Raw genomic sequence first — 12,803 nt, 5'->3', positions numbered from 1 at the left:
TCAGCTGTAATAAAAGTTATATATTCTCAAGATCAACTGATATTTCTTAAGGTCAAGGTCAAATAAGTTCTACATTCATCAAGGCTACGGTCAACTGAAATACAACTTTATTTCTTTAATTTTTGGAATAGGACTATTATCCCTCAAATGGGAGTACTTGTGTAAGTCTTAAAATACCTAATACCCTTGTAGAATGGTCCATAGTGAAAGCAGTCCTGAATGACTTTATAAAAAGTTGTCAAACCACAAAATAATATCTAAATATTTCCTTTATTTCCTAAAAACAATTTTATGGCTACTTTTTATTTATTATTGTTTGGCAAAATAGAGCAGGCAATTATTTTGTCAAAGTGGCAAGCAATTTTGCAGGCCTCTGGGGCTTACATAGAACACTAAGTGAAAAATGAAACTAGTTAGTACCTCATAAACTTGACCAATCTTGTAGTCTGTAAACACAACAGCTGGTGGAGATACCAGAAATACCTGGGACGGTTCCTTCGGTCTGTATCAACAGAAATTACAATATATTTACAATCTAACTTTCTGGTTGGAAGACAAATCTAACTTTCTGGTTGGAAGATAAAAATCAGAGCAAGGGTCAAATGTATACAAAATTCATGCAGATTTCAATTCATATTTGAGTTTAAGATTTTGACTCTAACCCCAATAAGACCATATGGCATTTCCAATCTTTACTTGTACAGAACCAAAACAAAAGTATACCGCAACTAGTGAGCATTTGGGAAGAAACTGCTAACACTTTTTAAACAAGCTCAACAGCTTAGTTTAACACAATTTTATATATGTACATTGACCAGAATTTTTAATCATAGAGGTGTTTTAAGATATAAGAGAAACCATACATCTTAAAAATAATTTTATAAAAATTAAAAATATGAATTCTAAAATAATATAAGGTATTTAAGGGTATAGTTTTTAACAGAAAAATACATTTTCTATTTGTATTTCATCAAGCATTTTGCAACATGTGAATTGAAAAAAAGGTGTATGAATAGACAAAAATTAAAACATACACAAGTTTTGATAAGATTTTTTATCTAACTTTTATACTTTATACTATTCAAAGAATAAAAAAGCTACTGTTTACACTTACTCTATTGTCTGTTCTTTTTGTGGCTGAATTCCAATTTCTTTGGCTCTGACCTTTTTGGACTTGATAAGTGATCGGCCACCGGTTGGGGCAGAGGGTGGAATAAATCTTGGATTTCTGGGATAGTTTGTTTTTGCATTTAGATTTTGTAAGCTAATTCGTTCTTGTTCTCGTTGTTCTTCATTCATTTGTTGTTTCCAGGCATCATTACGTGGAAACTGTGACTGCAAAATTAAGATTGATTAATATAAATTTGACTGGATTTGAAAAAACAACAACAACAAAACAAGACCTTGTAAGATCATATGGCAGCTTTATAACTTCACTAGTGAAATGACTGACTAGAAATACTTCTCTCTGTTTAATGCAAAACCTGCAAAATTTCAGGCACAATAAAGCACACTGGTAGAGGGTTGTCATAAGGAGGCGGCTGTAGGTAAAAAATAACCACCTCAAAAGGGAACATCTCCATAAAATTTTTAAGATAATCCTCAGATTCTACAATCTCCAATTAGCTATGAATAAGTCATACTGTAAAATAAAAGCAGATATAAAGGCGAAAGTTTGCAAATGTTAAGGTCTCCCAATTAAACAATCATTGCAATAAGCCTTACTGGTGTCAAATCCAATTTACTCATATAACACCAGTACTGGTTTAATTTTGGGAAGCAAACTCATGATTAGTTCAAATGAAAGTCATGCTTACAACAAAATCAGGCTAAAATAAATATGTTTAAACTGAAGAATTTTTTTTTTAACTTTCAGTTTCAGGCTATCATTTGTAATATAACATTATGAAAGACACAAGAAAGGGCCTTGGTAGAACTAAAGAATTGCAAGGAACTATAGGACTGGAAATTTTACAACTTTGCCTGAAATTTGTTTAGCTTGTCAGTCTGAATATCAGGACTATAATAAAGTTGTTTATAACAATAAATTTTACCAGGAATGCCTGATCTTTTTTCCCTGTGTCAAGAGGTTCCTCGGAGACCAGACTTCCTATGTCAGATTTACTTCTCTGTGGAGAGAGAGGTGGTGATACTGGTGGCATGTATAAATCATCTCTAGTATGCTGGCGTGATGCTAGTGTATCTCGTGCATAACTTGGTACCTTCTCAGCTGTAAATATATATACATATAAATCTCCTTACAATACATGTATTTGTTTTGTTTGATAATATTTTTATTTTGTTTTAATATTCAGGTTTAAAATCATAGCGAAACTTAAAAGGTCATATGCTGACTTTCAAGAAGACCTTAGGTCTTATCTATGTGCATTATTTCAACGGCAAAGAGACACAGAACAACTGAACTTAATCGAGTTGAAATAATCACAATGAAGATGTAAATGTCTTAAAACTATTACTTTCAAATTAATGTAGGTGCAGGCAGACCATGGACTCGCCTTCCAGAGTGACTTGACTGGTATATGAATTGATAATCTATGATGTTATATACAAACCTGCCGGAGGTGGGACTGGGTTGGGCTCTTCAGTGGCATAATCCGAGGGTGTTAGTAACTGATGTTTCTGAAGTAACTGGGTATCTAAACACGTACGAAAATGAGACTGAACTGAAAAAGAAAAATTAACAAAAATCAGTCTATAATCTTCTAAATTTGATGGTAGAACTATGGAAGCTGACCTGACTCTATACTGATATCATATAGCAAAATTGTTAATTGTTGCTAGCTCTCCATAGATTGAGCAAATGATATAAAATCAGTCAAAACCTGAAAACATTCTACTTGAATTAACCATTGTTGTTAAATGTATGTATACAATATAGAACGTATTTGACTTTTAATTTCAAAATTTTCCCAACTTGTCAATTCTTACAAGTTACAACACACATCAGATACATTTTCTGGACCTTGACTGTTTCAACTTATTCAAGGTGGGTAGATACCATGCTCCATGATGTCAAGTGTCGTAACAACATAACAATAACTAAGTGCATAACTTATCAATGGAAAAAAATAATTGTTAATACCTCATACCATAAACCATGACAAAATTGGTATTTCTTCAGAAACGTCATTTCAGATCACACACATACATTACACATTTTTTTTTCAGTTTGGCTTTTTTCATGTGACACATGATAGAAAACTATGTTTTCAGGTATAATTTGAGCCGTGTCATGACAAAACCAACATAATGGGTTTGCGACCAGCATGGATCCAGACCAGCCTGCGCATCCGCGCAGTCTGATCAGGATCCATGCTGTTCACTTACAAACCCTATAACAAGTAGAGAAACTGATAGCGAACAGCATGGATCCTGATCAGACTGCGGGGATGCGCAGGCTGGTCTGGATCCATGCTGGTCGCAAACGCATTATGTTGGTTTTGTCATGATAAGGCTAATTTTATAAAATAAAAGTCCATTTGATGTAACCACTCATGTCAGGTCTTTTATTTCAACAATTTGAAGGATTTCTATGTACATGAATTAAATATTTAAGGATAAATAATAAAAATGATTAATTAAAAGTAAAAACAAATCCACCACCAAACATTCATTCAACCATGCCTTGCAAAAACATAGGAAAATCAATAATGACAACAAAAACATTTTCTGCATAAAAGACTTCATGAAAACACACTTACTACTTTAATCATTCTATCCTTCACCTCAATTACTGACAAAAGAGCGACATTTTTTAATTGCAGCTTACTATTTTCAGCAAAATACAAAGATTAACAAACTGGGCTTTTTTACTCTTTATAACACTTGAATTTATGAATAAAAAAATACTTTTACAGCCTAGATTATTTTCAACTTAATCTTTTGGAAAAAAATCTTAAAAATTTGCGGAATTGAAAAAATGACTTATTGCAACAGTTATATTCAGATTAAAGGAAATTGCATGTGTGTGTGTGTGTGTGTGCGCATAATTTACCTTCTCCAATCGGACCTAATAATACAGTTAAAATGCTGGATGAAAGTTGGAGGTACATATATTTCATTAGATTTGAATCATTTGATTAATGCAATACCCAATACATTGTGAATTTCTAAATTACATAATGAAAGAAGATCAGAAATATAGCCCTGTAAATCTAGATACATTAGTAGAAACCACTGACCTTACATATGCAATGTTACGTATATTACCTCTCTTACAAAAGAATACAATAAACCCAAGAATAGGGAAACCAAACAGAAGCAATGTGCATGAACATATACAGTGTTATTCATAAATTTCAATCCATTTCAATGCTTAATTTCTTACACTTTAGAGGGGCATGTCCATCTTTCAATATGCACAAACCATTCATCATTTTTAAGGAAATTTTTTTAAACTATTTACAGACTGAACAGTGAACAATGCAGACCATGAACAGACATCACCAATGTACTGGCTGGGATTCATACCTAATAAAAATACCATGAGTTTTGTCTTTAACCTATAATTAAAGTGAGAAATGAAGATATACCTGGAGGAAGACCAAGATGCTTATAATTATCGCAGCTCTGTGCAACCTTGTTCAATGCTCGCTCATCAGCTGACATGGCTCGAGCTTGGGCCTGCATGATATGTCGTTCCAACATGGCTGCCTCTTCCATTCTTCTCTGGCGCTCATTAAACACCTAGATTTAAATAGTTTTCATTGTTCAGTTTTGATTAATATGCATGCCTATGAAGCTTTGTAAAATATGGTACATTGTAAATTTAAATTCATAGAAGGGTTCAGCACAATATGGCTTTACACTGTCCTTAAAATCTATTGAGTTTTAAAGGTTGTTTTTTCAGTGTTCTTAAAAGACATGTATAAGTTTGTTTTTCAACTATTTACAATTTCTCAAATTTGCCAAAAAAAGCAGAGTAATTATTTACCCAATTTATGGTGGAGACATTTTCCGACACTTAGCTGGAAAAGATTATAAATCATGACATTAAGAAACACATACCTTCTGTAATGCTTCCACATATCTCTCATGATAAGGATCGGCACCACCTTTAGATACTGACAGATTCTTCACTGTATCTGGAGCAATAGCATCTCTTGTGAACAACTCTCTAAATGTTCTTACAAGAATGTGGCGAACATCTTGTGATTTGCCAGTGGATGGTCTCTGCAAGTACATAGAGGGCTCATCCCCTCTTGCTTGTGGAACGCCAGGCATTTTACTGTTTTTCTGTCAATAAACAAAAAGTTCATTTATGAATGAGGCTATTATTTATTTCTGAAAGTCAATATCACTGTTATAATTCATAATATTTACCTCTTGTAAATACTTTTAGCCCTATAGAATTATATTAAACTTTCATATGCCTGCATCTTTTATTATGAAAGGAATTGTCAAATCAAATGCTACACTGACTGTAAATGTTCAGAAGTATTTCATTGTCCTAAAGTCTTTGATAGCTGGAAGATCAAAGCCTTTGGTTTGAAAAAAAAATGAGAATCACTGATTTAGAGGAAAAAGTAGTATTACTTGACTATGAAGAAAACAGGGGTATAAATTACAATGTTTTAAGGATTAAGGACTGACACAGACTTTTTTGAATTTTAAAACAATGCTAACAGATGATACATGTATATAACACTGACAGAGTGTAAGTGTGGGCACACATTGTAGCGGCCATGCTGTTTATCAGTATTGACCGATATGCTAAACCAGCAACTTCAATTTCTTTTGAAAGTCATGATATATAAAGTATGAAGAGATTATATATATTGTTCATTAGTACTTGTAGAAACTGATGTTAATATAGGATTTTCCTGCTGATACCACATTCAGAAGCACCATGGTAATCTGAACTTGTGCTAATTTGCTTACTCAGTGCAACCCATAATAAACCTGGCAGATTGCCCTTAATTTTATTGTCATAGAACCATAATATCACAGGGAAGTCAATTTAGGCCACAAGGCTTTGGATTACCTGGCTATACTGACTACATATGTACATTTATAATATGGAATTCAAATAAAAAAAAATAATATACCAGGTTTCTACTCTATCAGTGAAATTTTCAGTGTCATATCTAGTTGGGCTCTCCCACTTCAATGTGACTCAATAATAATATAGGTCGCGTATTCCAAAAATGGAATAATCACAACTTTTCGACTTAATATGCGGAGGGCTGTAGCGCTCTTAGATAACATGTATGACGCGTATCGATTCAAAAGAAATCAAATTTAAAGTAAATGAAAATTTCAAAAGAAAAAAATATATCCTATACCTAATGAGCTGTGAAAAAATCCTTAGTTAACTGGGCGCCGCCATTTTGAAATCCTTTTGAGCTAAATATAGATATCAGAGCGCTTTAATGAGCGTCTACATAATTTAGACTATTGCTAGCGTCTGCAAGTAACACTTCCGGTGAGAGAATGATGTGCAAAATCAGAAAGTAAACATGCATTTCATTGATAAGAACTATAGTAACGATTATAAATATAAAAAGTTACTTAAACATATCCTTTTTGATAAAATAGCACATTAAAATAACGTTAAAACAACAACTGCGGTTAGAGATTAATAAAAAATGGCGGACGGGATTCCCCCTTTACGTTCGGAGATTTTTGGAATATTCCGAGCGCTCCGATTATAGGTTGAACACCACCAATTTATTTGTTTTGTTTAAATTACAAAATACCTGCAAGATAGATCTGGTTTACATGTACACTCAACATGTTATGCTCAAATCATAGTTCATAAGAACTTTCCGCGCCATAGGTAGCACCTTTTAAATTTCATATTAATAATCGTCATAGTATTTCGAATGAAAACTGATGCAGTGCATGAAATACCAAATGACACCTTTACGAAGGAAAATGTAAAATAAAAATGAATGATTATTTTAACCGACTTCCCCGTTTATAGGCTATAATGCCTTATTTCATATTAATAATTGTTGAGGTGTTCCAAGTGAAAATCGAAGTGGTCCATGAAATACTGAATGATACATTTACAACGGAAAATGTAAAATAAAAAATGAACTTTTACTGATCAAGTCAACCCATCTAACCAAGATACAAGAAACTTTATTTAAAGTCAGTTTACAACCAAATTTCCTGGATAATAATAAGAAACCGGTAGAGGATTTTATTTTGTCTGCTGTTAAAATCTTTCTTTCATTTAAGGGTCTTTGTATGGTGTTGCAAAATATTAAATAGCTGCACAGTACACTCATGCATAAAACAACATTATTTCAAACAAAATACATGTAGGAATTCCACTTAAAATTTGTGTTAAAATGACAGGTGCTTGTTACAAAATTTCACCAAAGTTAACACTGGTAAAGTATATGGAAAATTCCGTAACAAATTATCAAAATCATATTAAAAAAAAGTGTCAATGTATCTCCAATAATTTGAAAAGATCATTATTGTTTCAAGAATCAGCAAACCGAGACCAAGGGCGAAAGGTATCTGACGCGAATCTGGCATAAATCTCGAGTATCAGAGCTATTTCTTACGAAATAAAATGCTTGTTAGCTAACTTTTTTTTTAGCAACAAAATGTTTGTAAGGATTTAAATAAAATTCGAGAAAATACAAAAAAGAATGTCATGTATGCTTTACTTTTGTTTTTCGAGTAATTTCAACAAAAATACAGAAAAAACATTGTTTACATCGTCGTCAGGTAGCTCTTCTTATCTCCTCATTGAAGAGTCTGTGTTTGATTTTATTTATTTTTTTATTTGTATGATTCTATTAATCGAACTAATGTAGCAAAATGGATTGACAGTATATAATTTTCTTTGTGACATTATATGAACCTAGAATTTTCAATGTTTATTGAGAAAATATATTTTAAACAATCCTGGTGCATTCCAATGGCTCACACGGAGACATAAATATAGATAGTTTTGGGACACGGGACACACCTTTCAATATATTTCAATCAAACACCCCTTTACCTGTGCAGAAGCTGCATTTTAATGGTTGTTGATAAAATTTCCTTACTAGAAATATTATTATTAGAAATTGTTATAGTTGATTGAAACCTTAAAATTCGCGGTTAAGTACCACAGTTTTCGTTGTATAGTTAATGCACTATGAGGTCATACAAAGGTCAGATGTGTCTCTTTGAAAGGGTCTCTGAAGACGTTTCACTCCCAAAATGGTTCACACCTGGATATCTCATTCTGATAAAAACTTGTGTAGCTGTGTAGCATTATCTGCATTTATCTTTTTGTTCTAATTTGGTGGCCAGGCCATTGTAATTAAAGGGGTTTCAATATTTTGGTGAAAATATAAAAAGCTGACAGTATTGACAGTAGAATCAAAGCTGCAGATGCCAGCTAGATTAGCCTTACTCTGTACTGAAGCTATGGTACAAGTTTGACTGATACTTATTGGAATGCCAGATGTTTCACTACCAAGACATTTCACTGTGGACTTTTCACACCCAAGACGGTTCACACCTAGATGTTTCACCTCCCATTTTGTAATTGTATGGACGTTTCACTCCCATTAATTTATTTTTATTAAATTTAAGGTATATTTTAGTATATCACAAGTATCAGAATAATTTTGGCATAAAAAAAGGAGTGAGACGTCTTGGTGTGAACTGTCTTGGTGTGAACCGTCCCAATAGTGACTGAAATGTCTGTCTACCTTTTTGTTCTGGGTCAGAATCTCGCTTTTAGGGGAGATATATTATAATTGCCCAAGCACAAGATAGCACAATTATGAAGTACAATAAGTTGGACTTTGAAGCTAGTTATCAGAGTTAAAATTTAAGGGTAGTCAGACTATTCTCCCCCTTATCAGTTTCTTTCCAATGTTTCCCTCCTATTTTGGGGGGAGACTGTCTGTTCCTGCCCCTAATAGATTAATACTGATTGGTTAATATGTTTTATGATTCATATAGAATTGGAAAAAGAGATTCTTTTTAGGAGATAACAACACAAAAGTCACAATAACATTAAGAGTTAATAATTCTGAATACTTTATGTTAAATAAATGTTAGGTTTCATTTTATTTAAATAAACTGTAAATATTGTACAATTTATTGTTTATATGTTTGATATTCATATTTGTACCAAAAGTTAATATTTGGTGGCATACCAGAACACCAGGTTTATATATTAATATATATTTATCAGACCAGAACATAACTTTTACCACTCATCTAGCTATTTAAAAAAATGATTGGAGTTGATTACTATATCCCTACACCTTAATTATAATTACAGGTGCTAAATCAATTAATCACTACCCACAACCATAAACTTTTTCAATGAAGGTGTTGATTGGATTAGAATACATGTGCATTGTGTATCTGAAAAAACTTGTTAAAAGTTTCTAAAGATACTGTTTTTGAGAGAAAAAGTTTGAGGGAAAATGGTCAGGATGATGATCTGTTAAGGTGGAGAATAGTTTGTTAGTCAAATCTGGGACTTATAATGTAACAATCTGTCCCAGTTCATATTTAAGCCTCATCCACTTGCATATTTTTCATTCTAACATTGATTTCAATCTCCTTCCTACAATGTAAGTTATTATTCTCATGCTTTATTTTTTATCTTTTTCAGGGAAAGTTGTTATTCAGAAAACTTGAAAACAGAGCTTCTACATGTACCTTGAAAAGAAAATTTGGTATTGATAAATTGCAAAGACAAATACATGTAAACTACATTAGTCAAATACAGACTTGTGAAGAACTAGCAAGTATATAAATTGCTTGTTTATTTACAAAGAAATGAGACAAATACTTTAATTCAAGTGAGTCATCGATGGAGGAAAATACTGACATTGGGATATTAGATTTACCACCGGATGTTGTTGTTCACATTTTTAAATTCATCAATCATAAAGATTTGTTATTTTCAGTAAAAAACACATGCCAACAATGGGATCAGCTTAGTAAGTCAAAGTCACTTTGGAAAACTCTAAATGCTGCAGATTTCCCAGACTATGCCTTTACTACAAAGTTATTCCTGGAGTTATTACGAGATGTTTGTGAGTCTATAGAATCATTGTACTTTGATCTTACTCATCATAATCAGAAGATTATCAAGCATGAAGGAATATTATGTTCAAATCTTAAAGAGATTTGTATTGGACAGTACAGAAATAGCCTGTGCGATGTTATCCCAACACCTGAATTTAATAACTGTTTGTTGAGGCTTTCAGAAAAATATCCCAATCTTACAAAGCTACACATAGTAAACCAGGTTCTAATATATGAAGACATTTTCAACAATCTAGAGGTTTTTGTATTTGAAAGTTATGAGAGGTCAGAAGACAGAATTGAAGTCTCAGAATTTCTTCAACAGCATGAGAAGTTAAGGCATATTACATTGAGAGGATGCATTTTATCAGTTGCCACAGTTACAAAACTGTTGACAGGATACAGTGATTTGGAAACTTTAGATTTATGTGAATCAGTGCTTGTGCAGGATGACTTGAATCATGTGTTAAACATTGAAGATATGAAAATTGAAAGTTTGCGAACATTAAACCTTAATGGAACAGATCTTGTAGATGGACTTCTACAGAAAATAGCCAAAAAATCAAAATGCTTAGAGTACCTGAATGTAGCTAAATGTCCAAGGATTACAAATTCAGCTATTGAAATGGTAGCAAAATACAGTGACAAGCTAAAGACCCTGATTATCAATGATGAAGGAGGAAATTATTCTGAAGGTGGGTTTTGTGATGTCACAGGGGCGGGGTTGGAAAGGATTGCAGAAAACTGCCATAATTTGACTGTTCTAAAGATAAATGACTGTCCAGAAGTGGGTGATAATAGTGTGGCTGCTATCATAAAAGGTTGTCCTGAACTTGAAGAGTTTGAAGTGTCTGGTTGTTTGTCCCTACAAGATGTGACTGTTCTTTCACTGGTAAAAAACTGTCCTAAAATTAGACGTCTGAATCTAGGGAATTGTCCTCAACTCACTGGGAAATCTGTCAGTTCAGTTTTAAGATGTTGTAAAAGTCTAAAAGATTTGGATATTGAAACTTGTAATAGAGTGACTGATCTTGATTTAGTTGACACTGAAGCTTGTAGAACTTTTGCACAAATTAATGAAATTGATAAAGACACAGGAAAGGAAGTAGCAAAGGCTGAAGCAGTTCTTGGTGTGCTTATACTTGATGCTGTTGAAGAAATAAACGATTCAAAGGACAAGCTGTATGATGAAATGACAGGAAATGCTAGGGATATGATGCTAGAGGAAAAAATGTCAGATGGTAGTCAAAATAATGATAAGTCAGACAAATCTTGTTTAAATAGTGATGTGAATGAGAAAAGAAGTTCCATTTTGTCAGATGGTTCTGATGCAAAGTTAATATGTAAACTTGACCAATCTATGCAATATCTCGAGTTTCTTAGCAACTGTTGTCATGTTAGTGTTTTAAACTTGAGCTTTTGTTCGGGAATTACAAACAGCTGTATAAAACAGCTTGCCTGGCATTGTCCTGATTTGCGAGAGCTTAACATAGCTGCATGTTACATGGTAACAAATGCAGGTGTCAAAGAACTGGTTCAGTGTTGCAAGTTTCTCCGGCATCTCAACATTTCCGGTGGAGCGGTCACTCAGACAAGTCGGCTAACAGACGATTGCCTGTCGGATATTGTAAAACATGGCAAAAATCTCAAAGAGCTGATAGTTCAGAAAAACTACAACATAAGTGCCGATGGCGTGCTAAACATTGTCCAGAACTGTGAGGAAATTGGGTTAATTTGTGTTGAGGCAAGTCAAAGGTCAAACCTCAGCAAGGACATGTTGATTGATGTAATGGGCCTGGTAAAACATAAAACAACCTGCTTACAAATCAAAGCCGACATACAGATAGAAATTAAGGTGTTGAAAGATGCAGAATTTGATATAGGCAAAAGATACTAGTTAGATAGGAATAGTAGCAGTGATTCAAAAGATAAAAGTTATTAGATAATATTGTTTTACCTCAAGTATCTATTAATATATTTGCTTGTTGAATTGTAGCTTGTATTTATCTTTAAGTTTTGAACTGACACTGCTTGATTTGTTTTTTTGCTGTTGTTAATGAGATAGATTTAAATTTGCTGTCTTACACTGATTGTTTGGTCAGCCTTGAAATAAAGGTTCAACAGACTATAAAAAATTCTCCACAGGTTAATAGATTTACAGTTAATACAGGACTTGCTCCAAAGAAAATACTAGCTTTTTAAAGTTTTGCACTTTTCTCCTGCTATGATTTTATGAAACCTTTTATTTTGTTAAGATTGATGTAGAATTAGAACAATTTATGATTAGGGATAATAATATAAGTCACAAATGAAGCATTACAACTGTTAGGTCACACATATGTCATGGTAACTGCCAATTTTTCAAACCAATTGCCCCTCACTGCTGTGGGTTCGAATCTTGTCAGGGACTTTGGATTCATTTGTTTAAGTGAGGAAGCCATCCAGCTAGCTTACGGAACTTTGGTGGTTCTACTCTGGTGGCCGTTCCTGCCTTAAATAATGCATGGAAGGGCACCTGAGATCTTCCTCAACTACTGAGTAGAGCTGGCAAGTTGCTGTATGACCTATACTGTGTTGGTGCTATGTTAAACCCCAACCAAAAAAACCCCACAACCAACCAATACATTTAGTGTTGAAGATTAGCTGTTGCTATGAGATGCTAGAGATGTATGAACAAACTCATTTAAACCAAGTCTGAAATTTCCATCCTTTGTTCAACTGCTTTCAAATTTGAAAGGCTCTCCTCATTTCCAGATTTTCTGTTGCCTGCTACAGAGTGT

At 33.3% G+C, this 12,803-nt stretch overlaps 2 protein-coding genes across 5 annotated transcripts in view; one reads left to right on the top strand and one right to left on the bottom strand.

Moving 5' to 3' along the window:
• LOC132716523 (deleted in lung and esophageal cancer protein 1-like) overlaps nt 1–7,738 on the bottom strand; it is a 34,843-nt gene extending 27,105 nt beyond the window's left edge. For 2 of the 4 annotated variants that reach the window (XM_060699815.1, XM_060699818.1), the window contains exons 1-8: nt 7,697–7,738; nt 5,029–5,256; nt 4,554–4,707; nt 4,016–4,030; nt 2,574–2,684; nt 2,055–2,230; nt 1,115–1,335; nt 421–502 (exon numbers count right to left, since the gene is read on the bottom strand). In XM_060699815.1, coding sequence (XP_060555798.1) covers nt 421–502; nt 1,115–1,335; nt 2,055–2,230; nt 2,574–2,684; nt 4,016–4,030; nt 4,554–4,707; nt 5,029–5,244 — 975 coding nt within the window. In that variant the 5' untranslated portion in view covers nt 5,245–5,256; nt 7,697–7,738. Of the gene's footprint in view, nt 1–420; nt 503–1,114; nt 1,336–2,054; nt 2,231–2,573; nt 2,685–4,015; nt 4,031–4,553; nt 4,708–5,028; nt 5,257–7,646 lie in introns of all 4 variants that reach the window. The other 2 variants (XM_060699816.1, XM_060699817.1) reach the window with 2 other exon arrangements.
• Nucleotides 7,739–9,635: 1,897 nt separating this feature from the next.
• Nucleotides 9,636–11,995, top strand: LOC132716522 (uncharacterized; the record flags this gene model as incomplete). The annotated part of the gene is given in 1 exon segment (XM_060699814.1): nt 9,636–11,995. A coding segment is annotated over 1 exon segment (2,115 nt). The 5' UTR covers nt 9,636–9,805.
• Between the last annotated feature and the right edge of the window lie 808 nt (nt 11,996–12,803).

The sequence above is a fragment of the Ruditapes philippinarum genome, unplaced genomic scaffold, assembly GCF_026571515.1.
Source record: "Ruditapes philippinarum isolate M1 unplaced genomic scaffold, ASM2657151v2 ctg2889_1_1_1_1, whole genome shotgun sequence".
Lineage (NCBI taxonomy): Eukaryota > Metazoa > Mollusca > Bivalvia > Venerida > Veneridae > Ruditapes > Ruditapes philippinarum.
The sequence above is the reverse complement of the archived record's forward strand: the minus strand, read 5'-3'. Positions and strand labels throughout refer to the sequence as shown.